Source organism: Hemicordylus capensis, chromosome 5 (genome assembly GCF_027244095.1).
Source record: "Hemicordylus capensis ecotype Gifberg chromosome 5, rHemCap1.1.pri, whole genome shotgun sequence".
Lineage (NCBI taxonomy): Eukaryota > Metazoa > Chordata > Lepidosauria > Squamata > Cordylidae > Hemicordylus > Hemicordylus capensis.
The window spans coordinates 15,424,720-15,443,671 of NC_069661.1; the positions used below are offsets into that span (position 1 = coordinate 15,424,720).

The following is an 18,952-nucleotide window of genomic DNA, read 5'->3' on the forward strand; positions in this document are numbered from 1 at the left end:
CGTGGCTTTTGGACCAAGGCACTTGCTGCTTCTGGGTAAGCCTCGGCCCCCGGAAGCCTGGCAGCGTCATTCCCGGAGCACGGTGGCTCGGAGAACGGATATCCCTGAAGACTCAGAACTGAGACCTGCTGTTTGGAAGCAAGTAATCTGCTTGTTTTTTTAAATCACTTGCCTGTCACCATGAAGTAACCCACTTGATAAAAATATTGGGCGCGCTGGAGGGAGTTCAGGATAGGGAAGCTGTTTTGGGGGCAGGAAGGAGAATCATAGGTCCCTCATTCTAGCAGACTGGATTGCTTCGAACAGTATATATATAAAAATAAAAATAAATTTATATCCCGCTCTTCCTACAAGGAGCCCAGAGTGGTGTGCATGGTTATGTTTACCCTCACAACAACCCTGTGAGGTAGGTTAGGCTGAGAGATATGCGGCTGGCCCAGAGTCACCCAGTGAGTTTCATGGCTGAATAGGGATTTGAACTCAGGTCTCCCCAGCCCTAGTCCAACATTCTAACTACTACACCACATGACAGCACCAGTACAGTGGTTTTTAAGCTTCTTACCCTCAGGGAACCATTCCCACATCCCTTCGGCTGCTGAGAAAATCCCTGTGCATGCCTTTCAGAGGGTTCTGGGTGTATTCTGTCGATGATACCATTTGTATAACACGGCTCCAAAATCCTCAGAGCCGCTCATAGATGTGATCTCATGTACTCTTCCAGTAACTTTGCATGGTGGAGGCCAGTACTATCTGCCCTATATTTCATGGGGCACTAACGGTGAGAATCGTGGCTTCCCTAAGAACACACGCTGTGTGTTCGAGGCCAAAGTGAGATTTGAACCAGTTATAGGAGCTGCCAGGGCACAGCTCAGGGCTGTGGGATGGCGCATCTTCCTGGGCAATGAAGGGTTCTTAGTGACTGGAGTGGCCTTAATCACCCAGGCTGGTCACCGACTCACCTCAACAGGAAGGGTGCCTCAACAGGTGTAGGCAACCTTTGGTGCTGCAGATGTTGCTGCACGACAACTCTTGTCATCCCCAGTCAACTGGAAGGGCTAAAACGGCTTAGGCCCTGGGTATTTAAGAGAGCGCCTTCTTCGCTATGAGCCCCACCGCCCATTGAGGTCACTCGAGGAGGTCCATCTCCAGTTGCCGCCAACTCGTTTGGTGGCTACACAGAGACGGGCCTTCTCGGCTGCTGCCCCGAGATTGTGGAATGTGCTCCCTACTGAGATACGAGCCTCCCCATCTCTGGCAATTTTTAAGAAACTTCTGAAAACACATCTCTTCAACCAAGCTTTCTCAGCTTTTGAAAACTTGTTTTTAAATTGTTTTGGCTATTTAATTGTTGTTTTATGAAGTTTTAATTGGTAGTTATTGTTTTATGTTGTTTTATAATTTCTGTTTTAATTGTTAATTGATTTTAATGGTGTTTTAACGTAAACCGCCCAGAGCCTTTTGGAAGGGCGGTATAAAATTTCTAATAATAAATAAATAAATAAATAAATAAAATAAAATAAAACAGGTGTAGGCAACCTTTGGCGCTCCAGATGCTGCTTAACTACAACTCCTATCATCCCCAGTCACAATTCATTATGGCTAGAGCTGCTGGGAGTTCAGTAACTTCTGGAGTGCCAAAGCTTGCCTATTCCTTGGCTAGAAGAACCTCCTGCTCAATGGAAGTCCCACTTCCTGCGTGACCTCACTGAGCAGCAATGATCTTTCCTGCCTTACTCCTAGCTACTACATGATGCTGGCTCTCAGACGTGGACAGTGAGAGCTGGCTGGCCTCCTGGGCCTTGGCCTCCTTGGGCTGGCATCAGCTGAAGCTGTGCCCTGAAACACCCCCCCCCCCCAAAAGGGCAGGACAAGCTGCTTCCTGGGAAGACTTGACTTCCCTCACTGCTTTTCTCCGCGAGAGCCCGCTGCTGAGTGCTTGAGGAACCACAGAGGGGGCCCTCTTTCAAAGCCACCGCTGCAGGCCGGGCTTTGCTTCTCGCCTCCGCTGAAACAAGGAGGTCTGCTCTTTCTTGTAGGCCGGTGCCATTCAGACTGCTTGACCTGCTCACGGTCTTTTGATCGCTGTGATGCCTGCCGCGATGCCACCAGGCTGCTGCAGAACGGACACTGCGTGGCCGCCTGTGGAGCTGGATTCTATCAGGATGCTGGGCTTTGCTTAGGTAACGGAGTTCTCCACGTGATGCCAACGTTGCCTTGCTCAGAGGGTGATACCTGGGGCAAATATCCATCCATTCATTCAATGGGGAATTCAGTGGGGCATACATCGCGGGGGCAGGTATTGGACTGCTGGATTTGCCCCCTCCTGGAAAAAGCCTTGTGGATGCTCCTGCTGCTGCAGATGTTGGTCAACAATTTCCATCATCCCTGGCTACTGGCCATTTTGGCAAGGGGTGATGGGAGTTGTAGTCCAATAGCATCTGGGAACCCAGGTTTGACAATCCCTTGTTATACTGTTTTTAGAAATGGAGAATGCTGGATGAGATGGACTTCTGGTCTGATGCAACAGGGCCATGCTTATGCATGGTAGAGATACAGAAAGGGCAGAGTGGGCCTTGTCTCATTCAAAGCATGACTAATCAGGGTGGAGAGCTAATTTGCAGTAGTGAGCATGAATTGTCCCCTTTGCTAAGCAGGGGTTGCCTTGCTTTGCAGTTGGATGGGGGACTATTAGGGATGAGCCCAAAGCATTCCAGCACCTCTTTGGAGAGGCACTGAAACTTTCAGCATGGGGCACAAGGTTCTCTTAAGAAGAGGCGGGCAGGTCCTATGCATGCACTGGTGGCATTTACGTGCTGATGCCATGCGAGGGATACTGGGGCTGCATCCCAACGCCGCGGTGTGGCATTTTAGAGGAGCAAACGGCACAAGCTGCCGCTTGCACAGAAGTCTTTCTGTAACAATAGCACCGTGGTGGGCCGGCGGGGGCTTGGAGGACGGGCAGGTAGCACCTGCCTGCCTCCTCTTAAGGAAACCCCGCACCGCCCTTGGATGTGCACCGAAGCAATTCAGTGCACAAACCTAGTGATAATATGCCAGCTCTATAAGATATTCCCCCTGGGGATGAGGCCATAACTCAGTGTCAGGGCATCTGCTTGCATGCAGAAGGTCCCAGGTTCAGTACCTGGCATCTCCAGGTAGGGCTGAGGGAGTCTCTTGCCTGAAACCTTGGAGAGCTGCTGCTAGCCAGTGCAGACAATGCTGAGCTAGATGGACCGATGGCCTGACTCTGTATAAGGCAGCTTCCCATGTTTCTAATCATTTCTAAGAAGGAGATTCCAGGTCTTGATTAACCGTACACATACATATCAGGACAACTGACGTGCATCCCTCCTGCATTTCAGAGAGCACACCTGCCTCCTCACACACATCTTTCTAGGATCTCTCTCGTTCCACCCTCTCGATGCATGCACAGAGAGGTGCGTGTGTACGGGCTGTTACTATCTCCTTCATCAGAATCCATCAACCCAAATGGCAGGGACTGGGCAGAAGCAGTTGCTACTCTTGGCTGTTTCCTCACAGCAACATCCACAGAAAATGTAGTCCTGCTAAAAACATGGCCAGATTCCTGTTGACTTGCATGGGTCTTCAATATGTGATTTTCAACCACAGGGATGCTTTCCTGTTACCAGGCTGTCAGAAACGTCATGCATAGCGTAGCTTTTCCCGAACACTGCTTTATCTATATGATGCTTTAAATCCCTGAGCAGCAACTTAACTTCACTGCAAGATCATGTTGAGGCGCGGGCGGAGGGCTACTCCCCAAAGTGGACGGATTTGAGTCTGGGGCTCCCAGTCGCAGATTTCCATTTTAGATTATTATTCTTTCTATTTTTCCTGCTTTGAGCAGCTTGCAAGAAGACATGCGCTACCTGTACCAATGGTTTCACGTGTGCTTCGTGTCAAAATTCACTGCAGCTGAAGGGCGGCCAATGTGTAGCATCCTGTGGGGAAGGGTTCTTTCCTGGACCACTCCAGTGCAGAGGTAAGAGATATATAACTGATTTGTCTGTAATACAACCTGTGTGTCTGGTGGCCATGTGTGTCTCTTCAGTCTCGTTTAGAGAGTCAGCATGGTCCAGCAATAGGTAGCTGCTAGATGTGGAGCCAGGTTCAGATCTTATCTTGTCTTTGAACATGTATTTATATATGGTGTAAAGGCCTGATCTCCAGGCTTTGGAAAGCTCTCAGATTGAAAAGCTCTCCCAGTAGAATGTTCTCCCAGTGGAATGCTCTCCCACTAGGTATCCACTCCTCATTCTCCATCACAGCTTTTAGAAGGCAGGTAAAAACGTGGCATTTCTTTCAGGCTTTATATAAGGGTTCTGCTCTCCTCTTTTGTTGAGGCTGCTTTAGTGTGCTGCTCTTTACTGTTATATTGGGTGTATGTTTTTTAAATTTTTAAATAGATTTGTACCATTTTTAGTATTTTAATTCTGTATCTGTATTTTTAATTGTTGAACAGATTTGTACTGGGTTTTTAAAATGTCGTTAACACATGCATTGAAAGGCATTGTATGGTTTACAAACATCCCCCCCACCATTCTCTCTCCCTTCTCCCTCCCCACCCTAGTTATACTGAGCCATCCCTCCCAGCCCCGAGTCTGCCTTCCTCCTCACACACTGGTTGAGGGGAATGTTGTGGACTGCCCTGGGGTTATTTTTAATGAATCATGATATATAAATTTAACAAACAATCAGTCAGTCAAAGAGGGTGTCAGTAACAATAACAAAAGAGAAAACAATAATCAAAGTACCAGCTGTAGTCATCAAAACCTTAAGAATACACACCGTATTATATTCAGTGTATAAATAATAATAAACTTTGTTAGCCACCCTATAACAAATTGTTCTCTGGGCAACTCACAACACAGCATTAAAACATAAAATAAAAACACAACACATAACACATTAAATCATAACAGACCAAAAGTGGGGGAGGGGGGAGAAAATACAAAATACAATACAAAGCAATTCAAAAACTCTTTTAAAATGAGTTTAAAAATCAAGTTTAATAATCAAAATTTAAATTTAAAATGCCTGAGTGAATAAAAAGGTTACATAAATGTATAAAGTCTATATAAATATATAAATATAAGCTTTATTTAGTATTTCAAAATATCAGATATTCATCAGGATATCCTAATGCTCTCTATGCTTCTCATGTCTATTTCCACCTAACACAGAAATTCTCAGACTTGGGTCCCCAGCTCTTGTTGGGCTCGAACTCCTGCCATCCCCAATCACAATGGCCTTCAGTCCAACATCTGGGAACCCATGTTTGAGAACCCGTGACCTAACTCAAATGGTGAAAGAGGACACAAGTGGCAGGAAGCTTAGACAAGTTGGGGAACTATCCAGACAAGATCAGGACAGGGACTCAGCCAGGAGGTCTGGACCAGCCGGGGAACTGTCCAGCAGAGCCTTGTTAACCAGAGTAGGCTGCGCAGCTAGGCAAAGGTGCTTCCCCATGGAAATGGCGCACCAGCAGTTTGCAGGTGGAGACTGAAGGGTTTTTATAGTGGAGCTAATGCTCCGCCCCCTGCGGGATCCAGAGTGGAGGCTTTCTTTCTCTCACTTCCCCATAGCAAGGGAGGGAAAGAAAGCACCATGCCAGAGAACAGAGGGCCAGCTGGGAGCAGGCAAGGGGCCACGTCTCACACTCCAAGCCAGTGAGCGCCTTGTTCACCAGCTGGGTTCAGGAAGGGGGAGCCCCGGGGAGGGGCAAGGGGGAGCTGTGGTGGCTCCCAGACCCTGGGGCCCAGGGATATGTGTGTGTCCCCTCGCCTTGCCCCTTGTCCAGTGGTGACTATACCACGGTCTCTCTAATTGGTTTTTGAGTTTGGGTGGGCCATTGTCTGGGGAAAATGGGAGTGGATGTTTAGCACCAGAATATAGGTGATTCAGGGTGATCCAGGTGGAGCTGAGGCTCTGTCCCTGGCTGAGCCCTGATCCAGCGGAGGTGCTTGTGTTTTCTTCCTCCTCTTAGGTAGAGCTGAGGGAGTGATGGCCTCAAGTGGTCAAAGAGACCCTGCGTCACCAGTTCTGCATTTCAGCATAGGCCTGCAGTTACCGCTGCTTTTGAGATCCCGGCAACAATGATGAGGGGCGTCTAGATCTGGGTCTGGGGATCCAGACATGGGGGCATTAGGTTCCTTGATATCTCAGAAAAGAAAAGCAGCAACGGTTGCAAGGATGATTGATTGAAATCACCCATAAATGGTGCGTTTCGAGGTTAAGTACCTTCAGGGGGAAATCGTCATATAACAAAATGCAAAGCTTCTCACAGCAGCAGTCTGTGTGAAGCCTTGCATTTTGTTAGATGACAGTTTTCCTTTCTGCTGTTGGTGTGGTGCTTCCCTTGTTGTTTGGTTTTACCTGTGATATCTCAGCCTCTTCAGGCAGGATGTTCAGTGGGTGAGAACTTCTGGCTGTTCCTCAGGAGGTGTTGATTCCCTAAGGTCCCAATCTGTGCTGGGAGCTTCAGTGAGAGGTCTCAGTGGGGTGTGAGCACGATTGATTCTGACACTGAAGGGTTGGTTGCTACAGCTAAACTGAAGCATAAAGAAATAGATAGAATAATTGCCATACCAAATAAAGTAGAAAGTATAACCACTCCCCATCATAATATTTCACATCTTCAGATATCAAGTAAAAGTCATAATTTAGCATGTGGAAAAATATATTAGTTTTCTAGTTGATGAAGACTAAAGTTCTATATTACTTTATGCAGAACTAGAATTTAACAATCATTGGGCTAGAAATTCATTTTAAAATGTGGTCACAACATAAACAACATTCAACTGCAGAATAATATCAAAAAGAGATCCACATTCTCTTAATTGTTTTTGTTTCATCACGAATGTAATTTCCAGTGTCTCACAAACACTGATATTCCTCAAAGGGAAAAAAAAATAACAGATCCCCATCTGCCTGCTTTGAACCTTCTCCAACATGCTCTCTTCAATTATGTCAATATATTCCACACTTCCAACAGCCAGTGCTTGACAGCAGGAGGTCTACTCCTTCTTTCTGAGTTTTCCTTCAGGGTCAGAGCTGCTTCAAGCAAGATAAATGGCCTAGTAAGAAATAGCTGGTAACCTTGCGGAGGCATGTATTGACCAGGACTGGCTACTGTTTCTGATTGCTTGTACATACAGTTCAGTGCAAACCTGTCCATTTACAGATCTTGAATACCAAGGCTCAGAAACAGACAACCCTGGAGACAAATCCAGACCCTAGGTGACCACCCAGAAGCATACATACATACATACATACATACATACCATATAACACTGATTTTAAAAGAACTGCACTCAATGACTACCAATATGTTTCTGAGCAAAATACAAAGTGCTAGTTATTAACTACAAAGCCCTCAATGGATTGTGTCCTGAAGATACCACCTTCTTTGTCATGAACCTTGCCGCTTTCTGAGATCTCATGGGGGGGTTTGGTTACAGATGCCACCGGCTCGTTTAGTGGCAACTTGGGACCAGGCCTTCTCTGTGGCTGCCCCAGGGCTTTAGAATATACTCACTGTCAAAATAAGGACTTCTCCATCTCTGGCTGCTTTTAAAAAGACCTTCAGGGTGCACCTGTTTTCTCAGGCTTTTAGTTAAAAAAATAATTTTAAACTGTTTTCAATTGGTAAAATTAATCATTTTTATTCTGTTGTTACATTTGTTGTATTTTAAATAATGTACTCCGCTTAGGGATACACATATCAGGCAGCATATAAATATGATAAATAGAGAAAGATGAAATCTGGAAGGAGTTAATGTTGTATTTTGCAGGGTGGGGAGTTGAGGTAGGGCTACTATATTTTCAGTTTGAAAAAAACAGGACACTCTTCCCACCACCTTCCTTAAAAATAAAAAGTACAGAGGCCAAGTCAATCACTTGACTTGAATGGACTTCAGCGGCAGTGTTAGGCCTGGCCAATGGAGTGACCGAGGCCAGTTCCAGCAGTCAGCTAGAATGGGCCAGTAGTGGTGGTAGATCTGGCCTCTGAAGATGTGGGTGTCCAGGCCCACCCATTGTTTTGGGTGGGGAGGCACTCTGCTCCACCCAGAGGCGCTCTTGCCCCTGGATCTCCGGGCCAAAGTCCAGAGCCTCCACACCCCTGCCCCCTTCCATCCTCTTTAGCTGCACTGCGCCGTGCCGCCAGCCCACACTGTGTCGGGGGGCCGAGTGTGACTGTGACTTCTGCTGGGCAGCCAAGCATGACCTCTGCTTTAGAAAGAGAGTGGGGAGTGCAGAAACAAATCTGTGGGGTGGGGATATGTCAAGTTGTGTGTCGAAATGTTTCTGCTAATGCAATTTGCACAAATAGGCCTGTTTGATATTCTCACATTCTTGTGAGTGCAGTTGCTCAAGAACCCATGTGTTAAGAATACTCTGTGTGTCACGGTGTGTGTGTGTGTGTGTGTGTGTGTAGGGGGATGATGCTTAACTTGCGGTGGAGGCGTTGGTGGTGTCGGTGGCGGCTCCAAATGCGTTTTAGGTCCAGGCAGCAAAATTTACTAGATGCGCCTCTGGCTCCACCCACCCAGTAGACCTGGCCACTGCAGCTGTGGAGGCCAGGGTTATCCAGAGGTTCCTGTGCATGATAAGCAGGCCTGTCCTCCCGTGCCAGGGGAGTCCTGACTGCTGGCACAACGGCAGCCACGTCTACCTGCCAGCATTCTTTCTTGGGCTAATAGCCCTGGTCTGCAGGAACTCGGCCGAAAGGGGCCAGGTCTGCCAGGTAGCTTGCACCTGGGGGCATGGAAATATTGGACAGATTACCTGTCCTCAACTACAACAACAACAAATATTTATATTCCGCATTTCAACAAAGGCTTCCAGAGAAGTTTATATAGAGAAATAATAAATAAATAAGACGGCTCCTTGTCTCCAAAGGGCTCACAATCTAAAAAGGAAACATCAGATAGACACCAGCAACAGCCACGGGAGGGATGCTGTGCTGGGGCTGGATAGGGCCAGTTGCTCTCTCCCTGCTCAGTAAAGAGAATCACCGCGTTAAAAAGGTGCCTCTTTGCTCAGTTAGCAAGGAATGAGGAAATGGAAATGAGAACATGCCCCGGGAAAATTGTAGCCCTAAATTGAGGTCCTAGCTGGAGATGTGAAGGCCTGGAAAACACACACACACACACAAAAAAAAACTTGGGAAAAGGGGAATGTGGTTTTGTTTTTTTGTTTTTGTTTTGGACAACAGATTTACCTACATTTCTCCGCCACTTCTCACATTTCTCCAACTTACCTACATTTCTCCGCCAGCTGCCCCCCCCCCCCCGCCCCGGCCTTCCCATCTCTGATCTTGGCTCATTTGTTCTTGTCTCATTCTCAAAGTGAAGGAGCAGAGCTGGTCTTGTGGTAGCAAGCATGACTTCTCCCCTTAGCTAAGCAGGGTCTGCCCTGGTTGCATATGAATGGGAGACTTGATGTGTGAGCGCTGCAAGATATTCCCCTCAGGGGATGGAGCCACTCTGGGAAGAGCAGACGGTTCCAAGTTCCCTCCCTGGCAGCATCTCCAAGATAGGGCTGAGACAGATTCCTGCCTGCAACCTTGGAGAAGCTGCTGCCAGTCTGTGAAGACCATACTGAGCTAGATGGACCTATGGTCTGACTCAGTATATGGCAGCTTCCTATGTTCCTATGTAAAGTGTCTTCCTAGCAAAACTGGCCAATCCCTCCTCCCGAAAGTAGCTTCCATTCAGGAGCTTAGCCTGTTGTGACAAAATTCTCTGCTCACATTTCCTCTGAAACCGCGTGGCCTCTGGCGAAAGAAAGCGGGAACATTTGGAATGCAAAACTCTGCCCAGCCTTTCATTTTTGAGTGTGTGCAGTGGACAGGTGGATATTCAGAACACATACAACTCTTTGCCAAAACTTCCAATTTGCCCTTGTCCCGTGAACTAAAGGGTGGACAGCAAGACATGCAGCCTCACATTGCAAAGATGATCTCATCCATGTAGCTGAGTAATAGGCAATATCCCCTGCCCACATTTCTTGTATTTTACATTTCCTTTTCGGCCCCCTTTGGTGTCTCTAATTGGGAGGACCCCGACAGTGGAATCTCGCTATTCGTTTCACATTATTATTACTGGTTTCGCAGCTCACTCATAGTGCATTTCATCCATATTTGCACTCATGCATGTCAGCAGGAGAAAGTGGCTGGGAAAATTTCTTGCGTGTTTCCTCCAGGGAATTCAGGCAATTTGCTTTAGTTCTGCTTGGCTGCACTTTTCTGCATAAAAACAAAACCCATGGTGAAAGCTTTGGATTTTGGGACTTGTTCTTGTAACTCAATTGCTTTCCTCTTCCCTCCCCGTGGGCTTTCTTTGGCTTGAAGTGCAGACAGGAAGGAGGTAGATCAAACTGACTTTAGGCCTTTCCCCATATTCACATGTTGTGTGAATCCAGGATATCTTTTACTGAATGATAACTTATCACAGTGTGCGTGCTGCTGCTACATGATAAATTGGTCATAAGTTGGTAGAGCCAGCGTAGTGTAGTGGTTAGAGTGCTGGACTAGGACCGGGGAGACCCGAGTTCAAATCCCACTCTGGGCTCCTTGGAGTTTCCTTGGAGCGGGCTATAAAATGTAATAAATAAATAAAATAAGGAGGATTTTACCATACATCTGCCCACCATCAGACATGTAGTTTAGGCAATAAAGGAAGCTGCCATATGTTGAGTCAGATCATTGGGGGGCTGCTGCCAATCAGTGTAGAAATTAGTACTGTCTACGATGATTGGCAGCGTCCCTCCAGGGTTTCAGATGGATGTTTGCCAGCCAGATCTGGAGATGCCGGGGAGTAAACGTGGCACCTTCTGCATGCAAAACATGTGCTTTGCCACTGAGCTACAATTCCGCCTGCCAATTAGTATTTTTTAATTTATCAGTTTATTTATAATTAATACTTTACTTATTAATCAGTATCAATTAATCATTAATTGATCATTAAACTAATAATTTATTAATTAGTTTAATGATCAGTATATTAATTACATCCTTAATGATCAGTTTATTAATTTACATCCGTTCTTTCTGCGTGTGGTACATCCAAGACAACTCACAATCTGTAAAACAAAAATGCAGTAGCATACGTTTTAAAACAAGATAAAAAACCGTGCAGACTAAAATGCTGGTTTTAAGAGGCAACATTTCTGAGAGTTTTGCTAAGTCAGAAGTTCTCAGGAGAGAACTTGTGCCTTGAATTTCCATCTTACCTTTCCTGCCAGTTTTATTGTGGTGGTGATGGCCCTTCTGGCAGACACCTTCTCGGTTGCTAGAAGGCAGGGACATTTCTATGGGTTATCCTCCTCTAGGAGCTCCTAGGCAGGACAGAGTTTGATTGGATAGAAAGAAAACCACGCCTACCTGAGCTCGAGGGGGATAATCCTGCCCCAGTTCTTTCTGTCCTTCAGCTGCTCCAGGCAGTCTTTTCTCTTCTCCTTGCACCTTAGTGTTTTTAACTCTGTTTTCACTTCCTTCCTTCAAAATTCTGCTGGGGGCCCCATTGCCAAAACCTCTCGGCTCAGGTGCTCTGGTCCCCTCAGGAACAATGACACAGCATAAACTGGAGGGAACTCCGAGCCATCCGACTAGCCCTCATGGCATTCCAGTCTTCGCTTCACCTTGCCCAGGTGTTGGTAAAAACCGACAACACAACGGCCAAAGCATACATCAACAGGCAGGGGGGAACCTGTTCCCGCTCTCTCCATCAAGAGGCGGTACTTCTGCTCTCTTGGGCGGAAGAACACCTGAGTTCGATAATAGCTCACCACGCCAAGGGAGAACTGAATGTGTTGGCAGACTGGCTCAGTCGCAAGGATGCATCACCAGGGGAATGGAGTCTACAGCCCAGGATCTTCAACCTCGTCATACAATGCATGGGGACACCGGTAATGGACCTGTTCACGACCCCAGCCAACAAAAAAGTACCAAACTTCATATCAAGGTTCCCCTCTCCCGGCGCAGCGGCGACCAACGCCCTGTCAGCTCAGTGGCCAGAGGGGCTTCTATACGCCTTCCCTCCAACTCCTCTCCTGGCAAGAGTCCTGCGCAAGATCTGTCTCCTGCGAGCAGAGGTCATCCTCATAGCTCCGTTCTGGCCTCGACGCCCCTGGTTCCTGGAGTTACTTCACATGTCCACCATGCCACCTTGGGAACTTCCCCCATACCACGACCAGCTATCACAGGGTCCACTCCTTCATCCAAACCCAGCCTGGTTGCGTCTTGCCGCTTGGAGACTGAACGGTGGATCCTCAAGCGGCAAGGTTTCGTTGGGGGCGTTCTAGACACCATGCTCGCCTCTCGTAGACTGTCTACAGAAAGGGTATACCAGTACACCTGGAGGAAGTTCCTACGCTGGATGGTCCAACATTCCGTCCCTAGGGGCTCCGCCTCTCTCCACCACCTTCTACGCTTCCTTCAAGACGGACTAGAAAAAGGCCTCAGGCCAAATACCTTAAAGAGACAAGCGGCCTCGCTGCTCCCTCTGATTTCCGGTGATGCGACACAGGTTTCTCAGGCCCATTCTCATCTCCGTCGTTTCCTGAGGGGTGCATGTCTTCTATCTCCGCCAACAGTACACAGGTTCCCCACCTGGGACCTGCACACCGTCCAATCACACCCATTCGAGCCAATTCGAACCATTCCCATTCGGGTGCTGTCATTCCAACTGGCTTTCCTCATAGCAGTCACATCAGCCAGGAGGATATCTGAACTCAAGGCATTGTCTGTCAACAAATCCTTCTGCATTTCCCTTGAGGATGCTGTACATCTGATTCCAGATCCTTTCATCCGTCCCAAGGTCTCCTCCTCCTTTCAACTATCTCAGGACATTTTCTTGCCATCATTTTGCCCCAAGCCATCTCACCCTGTAGAAAAGCGCTGGCACAAGTTGGACGTTTGACATTGCCTGAAAGTCTACGTACAACGTTCTGTGTCCTTCGGAACCTCAGAATCCATGTTTGTGTCTTTCCTCCCCTGCTCCATGGGCTCAGCAGTTTCCTCTGCCACCATAGCTAGGTGGATCGAAGCTTGCATTGCTATTGCTTACAAAGCTCAGCACCTCAGATCGCCAGCTTCCATCCTAGCTCACTCAACAAGAGCGGCAGCGACATCGGCAGCTTTCTCTACGAACGCTTCAGTTGACAAGATATGCAGGGCCACCACGTGGGCATCATCTTCTACATTTACAAGACACTACAAAATCGACGACTACGCCTCCGCCAGAGCCGCTTTTGGGAGGCGGGTTCTTCAGCAAGTTCTTCCTCGAAAGTAGGTCAGACCACCCCCACCCGTGTTGGCCAGCTGTGATATGTCCCATAGAGATGTCCCTGCCTTCTAGCAACCGAGAAAGGAGCATTGGTTTCACTTACCGTGAAGGCTTCTTCTGGTTGCTGAAGCCAGGGACATCTCGGCCCACCCAGCTATGACGCTCTGACCTAGTTTTCGATGAGAGCGGGAAGCCAAGGGGCTCACAGTATCGGCGGCTCCTCTATTCTCCTTCCTCACCCTTTTCCTTTCTTTTTTTCTACCTTGATATCCTTGAGTTATAATACATGTTTTCCTTACGCCTTCCGTACCTAAAAGAACTGGGGCGGGATTATCCCCCTCGAGCTCAGGTAGGCGTGGTTTTCTTTCTATCCAATCAAACTCTGTCTTGCCTAGGAGCTCCTGGAGGGGGATAACCTATAGAGATGTCCCTGGCTTCAGCAACCAGAAGAAGCCTTCACGGTAAGTGAAACACAATGCTCCTATCTCCCCCTGCTCACAGAATGCCCCCCCCCCCGGCAATGATGCTCACATTGATGACTCACAGCTATACCTGGTTATCATCACTGTACCTGGTTATTGGTTAAAGGGTACAAATAACATGTTTGGGTCATACCCTTCCTCTTCCAGGTTTTTTCTTGCTCAGTGTCAGCGATAACCAGGTATAGCTGTGAGTCATCAACCTTCTCCTCCTCTCTCCTCCCCCGCGTGTTATGTATTACCCAGGTGTTTAATTAGATTGGGGGACAGTCTTGGATATAAGTGTGGATTTTAAACAGTGGGATATAGAACACTGAAGCTGACGTATATACGTTGAAACGTCTGTTCTATGTTGCAGTTCCCTCTTTCTGTGTTTTAATTTACACAATAAAAAAGGTCTGGAAAAGAAGCATTGTAGCAGATCCATCATGTGTTTTACGTTGCCATTATATCAACTAATTCAGTTATTTATTTTTGTAATTTTCGAACTGCCTTTCATCTGTTCATAAAATGCCCATCTCTCCATTAAATCTCATACATCAGACAATACTCAAAATCAGTTGGTGAAGTCAGTTACTCAGAAGCACAGACAGAGAGGATAGGCTTTGGTCATTTTTGAAACACTGGAACCTGGGAGAAGGAATCACCTCCCCAGAGAGCACAGTCTGGGGGCAAATACTGGGAAGGCCCTGTCCCAGTTACGAGCGTGCTTCCCCTGAAGTCAGCATGTAGAGCACTGCCTCCCTAGACAATCTTGAAAAGTGGGCAGAACTGGTTAGAAGCAGGTAGTCCTTCAGCTGTTTTGGGCTCAAGCTATTCAGGCTTTCTGGGTAATCACCAGCATCTTCAATTGAGCCTGGAAGCAAAGTGACAGGCAGTGCGGTTCCTTCAGAAGTGGAGTGAGATGGTCCTGGTGGGAGACCCCTGCTGGTAATCTGGCCACTAGCTGCAATTTCCCGATGCTCTTCAAAAGCAGTGTCATGTAGAGTGCATTGCCATCATCCCACAGTCTGCCCCTTCCCAAGGAAAAATTGCAACTGGGGTGCTAGATGAGACTGTGTGAAGGCACTCGTAGCCACAACTGCTATCGATTACATCACACAGGATTTTGATGGTTGGTAGCTGAATATGTGAACTGACTCTACTGGAGAGTCAAGAACTGGAAGTGGTGCTAAGGAACTTCGGCGGCATTCTATGTGTTTGGCCTGTGTGTCGGAATCCCGTGCAAAGGTGGGTGCTCCCTACGTGGCCAGTCCCACACAGTATCCACAGGTTCCCATGCTGGGGGTGGGTGGGTGGTTTTCTCTGAAGACAAAGGCCATGAGGAAGGGGTGAGGGGTGCACCAGGAAGACACAAACAGGATGTTGGCAAGTGCCCAGGGACATCTGGGAACTGTAGTTCTTCCCTTGCTTTTCTGTGGTAGCAAGCATGACTTGTCCCCTTAGCTATGCAGGGTCCGCCCTGGTTGCATATAAAAGGGAGACTCGATGTGTGAGCACTGTAAGATATTCCCATCAGGGGATGGAGCCACTCTGGGAAGAACATCTAGGTTCCAAGTTCCTTCCCTGGCATCTCCAAGATAGAACAAGATTTTTTTTTAATAGGACAAGATTTTTTAATTGAACCAACAAACTACCAAAGCAAGATATCTCCAAGATAGGGCTGAGAGAGACTCCTGCCTGCAGCCTTGGAGAAGTTGCTGCCAGTCTGTGTAGACAGTACTGAGTGAGAGGGACCAATGGTCTGACTCAGTATATGGCAGCTTCCTATGTTCATCCTGGAGCAAAGATGTGTCCATGAGAACCTCCAACCTACACACCTGTAATTTCGGTAAGAGTGCTACCTCTTCCATAACAGATTGTTGGGAAAGGCAGGTTTGAATTTGGAGACATGTTCAGAGTTTGGGGGCGAAAAATATGATTCAAATCCATTTTTGTCCTGTAACTCTGAGATCCTTCTTGTGTTTGACCAGGAATTCACCTCTCGGCTTTCCTTTACACATCTTCCCCAGCCCCACCAAGTTTTTCTCCGGAATGAAGATCTCTCAGCAAACTAATTTGCTATGGCGCTTTGTTCCTTGACAGACATTTCTCTTAAAGAACTATAAATTCATTAAAGAGAGGAAATTGGAAATCTGTAAGGAACATTAACTGCATGATTAATATTCATGGAGTCCATGAGTGACAGAGGGTAGTGGATAGGGACAGAGGAAACTTCAGATCTGAGGGCTAAACTAAATGTGATGTTCAAGATGTACGATTGCATCTTCCAATGACTTTTTCTTTTGTCCAGATAATCTCTGGAGGATGAGTGGGGTGCCATTTGGGTTAGCGCCATGGTGCTGGAGTAACAGGAGTCTAACTCTTTCCTCTTATTCTCAGAAGAATCTCAAGAGTTACAGGGCAAATTCTGATTTTAAATCACATTTCCCCCTCCCAAAATGTAGAATGTGCCTCCAAAGGGAGGAGAGCTGGTTTGGTGGTAGCAAGCATGAATTGTCCCCTTTGCTAAACAGGGTCCACCCTGGTTGTGTATGAATGGGAGACTACATGTGTGAACACTGTAAGATATTTCCCTTAGGGAATATCTGGGAAGAGCATCTGCATGTTTGCATGTTGAAGGTTCCAAGTTCCCTCCTTGGCATCTCCAGGTAGGGCTGAGAGAGACTTCTGTCTATAACCTTGGAGAAGCTGCTGCCAGTCAATGTAGACAATACTGAGCTAGATGGACCAAAGGTCTGACGGAGTAGAAGGCAGCTTCCAATGTTCTTATGTTCCTAATCCAAACCTGCCTTGCCCATCAACCTGTTCTGGATGGGCAGCACTCCCTCTGATTTCCTCCAGCTTCAGGAGAGGAGAGTTGGTCTTATTTATTTATTTGATTTTTATACCACCGTTCCAAAATGGCTCAGGGCGATTTACAATTAAAAACAGAAATCATTAAAAACAATTAAAACAGAAATACAAATATGAACACCAATTTAAAAACATCTTAAAAAACAATTAAACTATCACAACAATTAAATCCCTGAAAACCAGGTTAACATTAAAACAATTAAAACTAATTAAAAACCCTGAAAGGCCAGGCCAAACAGATGGGTTTTAAGGGCTCTCTTGAAGTTCAGTAAGGAATTAAGCTTACGAATTTCTGCTGGGAGTGCATTCCACAGCCCAGGAGCAGCTACAGAGAAGGCCCACCTCTGAGTCGCCACCAAACGAACTTGTGGTAACTGGAGACGGACCTCCTCAGATGACCGGTGGGGATCATGTAAAAGAAATGATCCCGCAAGAAATGAAATGGTCTTGTGGTAGCAAGCATGCCTTGTCCCCTTAGCTAAGCAGGGTCTGCCCTGGTTGCATATGAATGGGTGACTAGAAGTGTGAGCACTGTAAGATATTCCCCTCAGGGGATGGAGCCACTCTGGGAAGAGCAGAAGGTTCCCGGTTCCCTCCCTGGCATCTCCAAGATAGGGCTGAGAGAGATTCCTGCCTGCAATCTTGGAGAAGCTGCTGGCAGTCTATGAAGACAATACTGAGCTAGATAGACCAATGGTCTGACTCAGTATATGGCAGCTTCCTATGTTCCTAAATAATCGGTGTGCAGCTTGGGGGTTCTCATGGATCCAGCTTTGTTCCTGGATAATTAAGCAGTGGCCATGGCAAGGAGTCCCTTTGCACAACTTTGGCTAGCGCATTGGCTGCAACCCATCTTTGGAAAGGCAGGTTTGGCCAGTTACTCCTGCCTTAGAAATGTGACTGAACTACGGTACTGCCATGCACTGCACATGGTGCTGCTTTGGAAGAGCATCTGGAAGTTGCAGCTAGTGCCACATGCCGTGGCCAGATTGCTAGCAGGGGTCCCCGCCAGGATCATATCACTTCAATCCTGAAGGAACTGCATTGGCTGCCAGTTTAAATCGCTTCTCTCCATAAGGTGCTATTAGATGCAGAGAGAAAACCATATAGGCAAAATATGAGCCTTGATATGTTTCCCCCCAGTGTGGCTAATAGCAGCTTTGGGGACACTTAAACCCTCCTTCTCAGCTCCACTAAATGATCCTCTCCACAGCTGCTTTTAACAAGAGGAAGGAAAATGGGAGATACAAACCTGCACCTTGCTCTGCGTTTTGGTTGCCCTTCAGAGAGCTGTGTATGCCCAGCATTTTTTGTTTGTTTGTTGAGTGGGTATTTCTTTGGGGCACAAAAAGAAATCATTCTGATGACCTAAGCTGCACTGAGTCTACTGCCTGGAAAAGTCTACTGCCCGGAAAAACAATCAGTGGGTTTATTCACATGACTTCATTTCCCGGGGCCAGGGAGTGCTGGGGGAAGGCAAAGTCAGTCCTCCTTCCTCCACATGGCCGCCGCCGCTGCCCTGCTTGCTGTGCTGCACTTTCAGACAATCACTGCTATGGCGAGCGGTGCAGCAACAGAAAAGCTTGGGGAAAGGACACCCGGCCTCCGGGAATCCCACAATGCACTGTGCTGCTCACACGGTGCATTGTAGAAATCCCAGAGGCTAGGACACTCCTTCCCCCGGCCTCTATGGACAAAATGGCTGCCAGCAGCTCAGGAGGAATTGCCGGCAGCCCGGTCATCCACACGACCGCGGAGTGGGGTAGGAGGGCATGCATATGCCTTCTGACTTCACTTTTAACCTCGGTAAAAAACCCAGGCTATCTGGTTGCAGAGCCGGGTAGGGCTGCTCTAGCCTTAGGTAGAGCTGGTTGTGAGAACGGCCCCAATCATTTCGTTGGAGCTGGCTGCCTCATTTCCTGCTGTCCTAGGGATCTCTTTATGCCTGAAAGATTTCATACAGGAGGTGCCGTCAGCCCCTCCGCCTTCCCCTCGCTGGGCAAACTGTGCCCCCCCCCCCACTTTACTGTAGAAGAACCACCTGCAGTCCATTATCTCTCAAGAAAGATCTGAGCCATCCGTAGCCCATGTGTCTGAGACGGTGTCCTCCTGACAGCATCTTTTCGATGGATCTCCTTCCCTTTAGATCTTCAGTTACTCTACAGGACAGCACAGACAGATGGAAAAGAGACATTGCAGGGGAAAATCAATAGCTGTAAAGATTTTTGGTTGGAAGGAGGCTAGGATAAATCTCCCCCTGGCTTTCAGCGCAGGCGGGGGGTGGGGGTGGCCTCAAGGCCTGCACCT

The 18,952-nt window shown here is 47.5% G+C and overlaps 1 protein-coding gene across 4 annotated transcripts in view; it reads left to right on the plus strand.

Moving 5' to 3' along the window:
* FRAS1 (Fraser extracellular matrix complex subunit 1) overlaps positions 1–18,952 on the plus strand; it is a 383,137-nt gene that overhangs the window by 167,840 nt on the left and 196,345 nt on the right. For all 4 annotated transcript variants that reach the window (XM_053252057.1, XM_053252060.1, XM_053252061.1 and 1 more), the window contains 2 exons: positions 2,037–2,180; positions 3,869–4,003. In XM_053252057.1, coding sequence (XP_053108032.1) covers positions 2,037–2,180; positions 3,869–4,003 — 279 coding nt within the window. The remainder of the gene's footprint in view (positions 1–2,036; positions 2,181–3,868; positions 4,004–18,952) is intronic.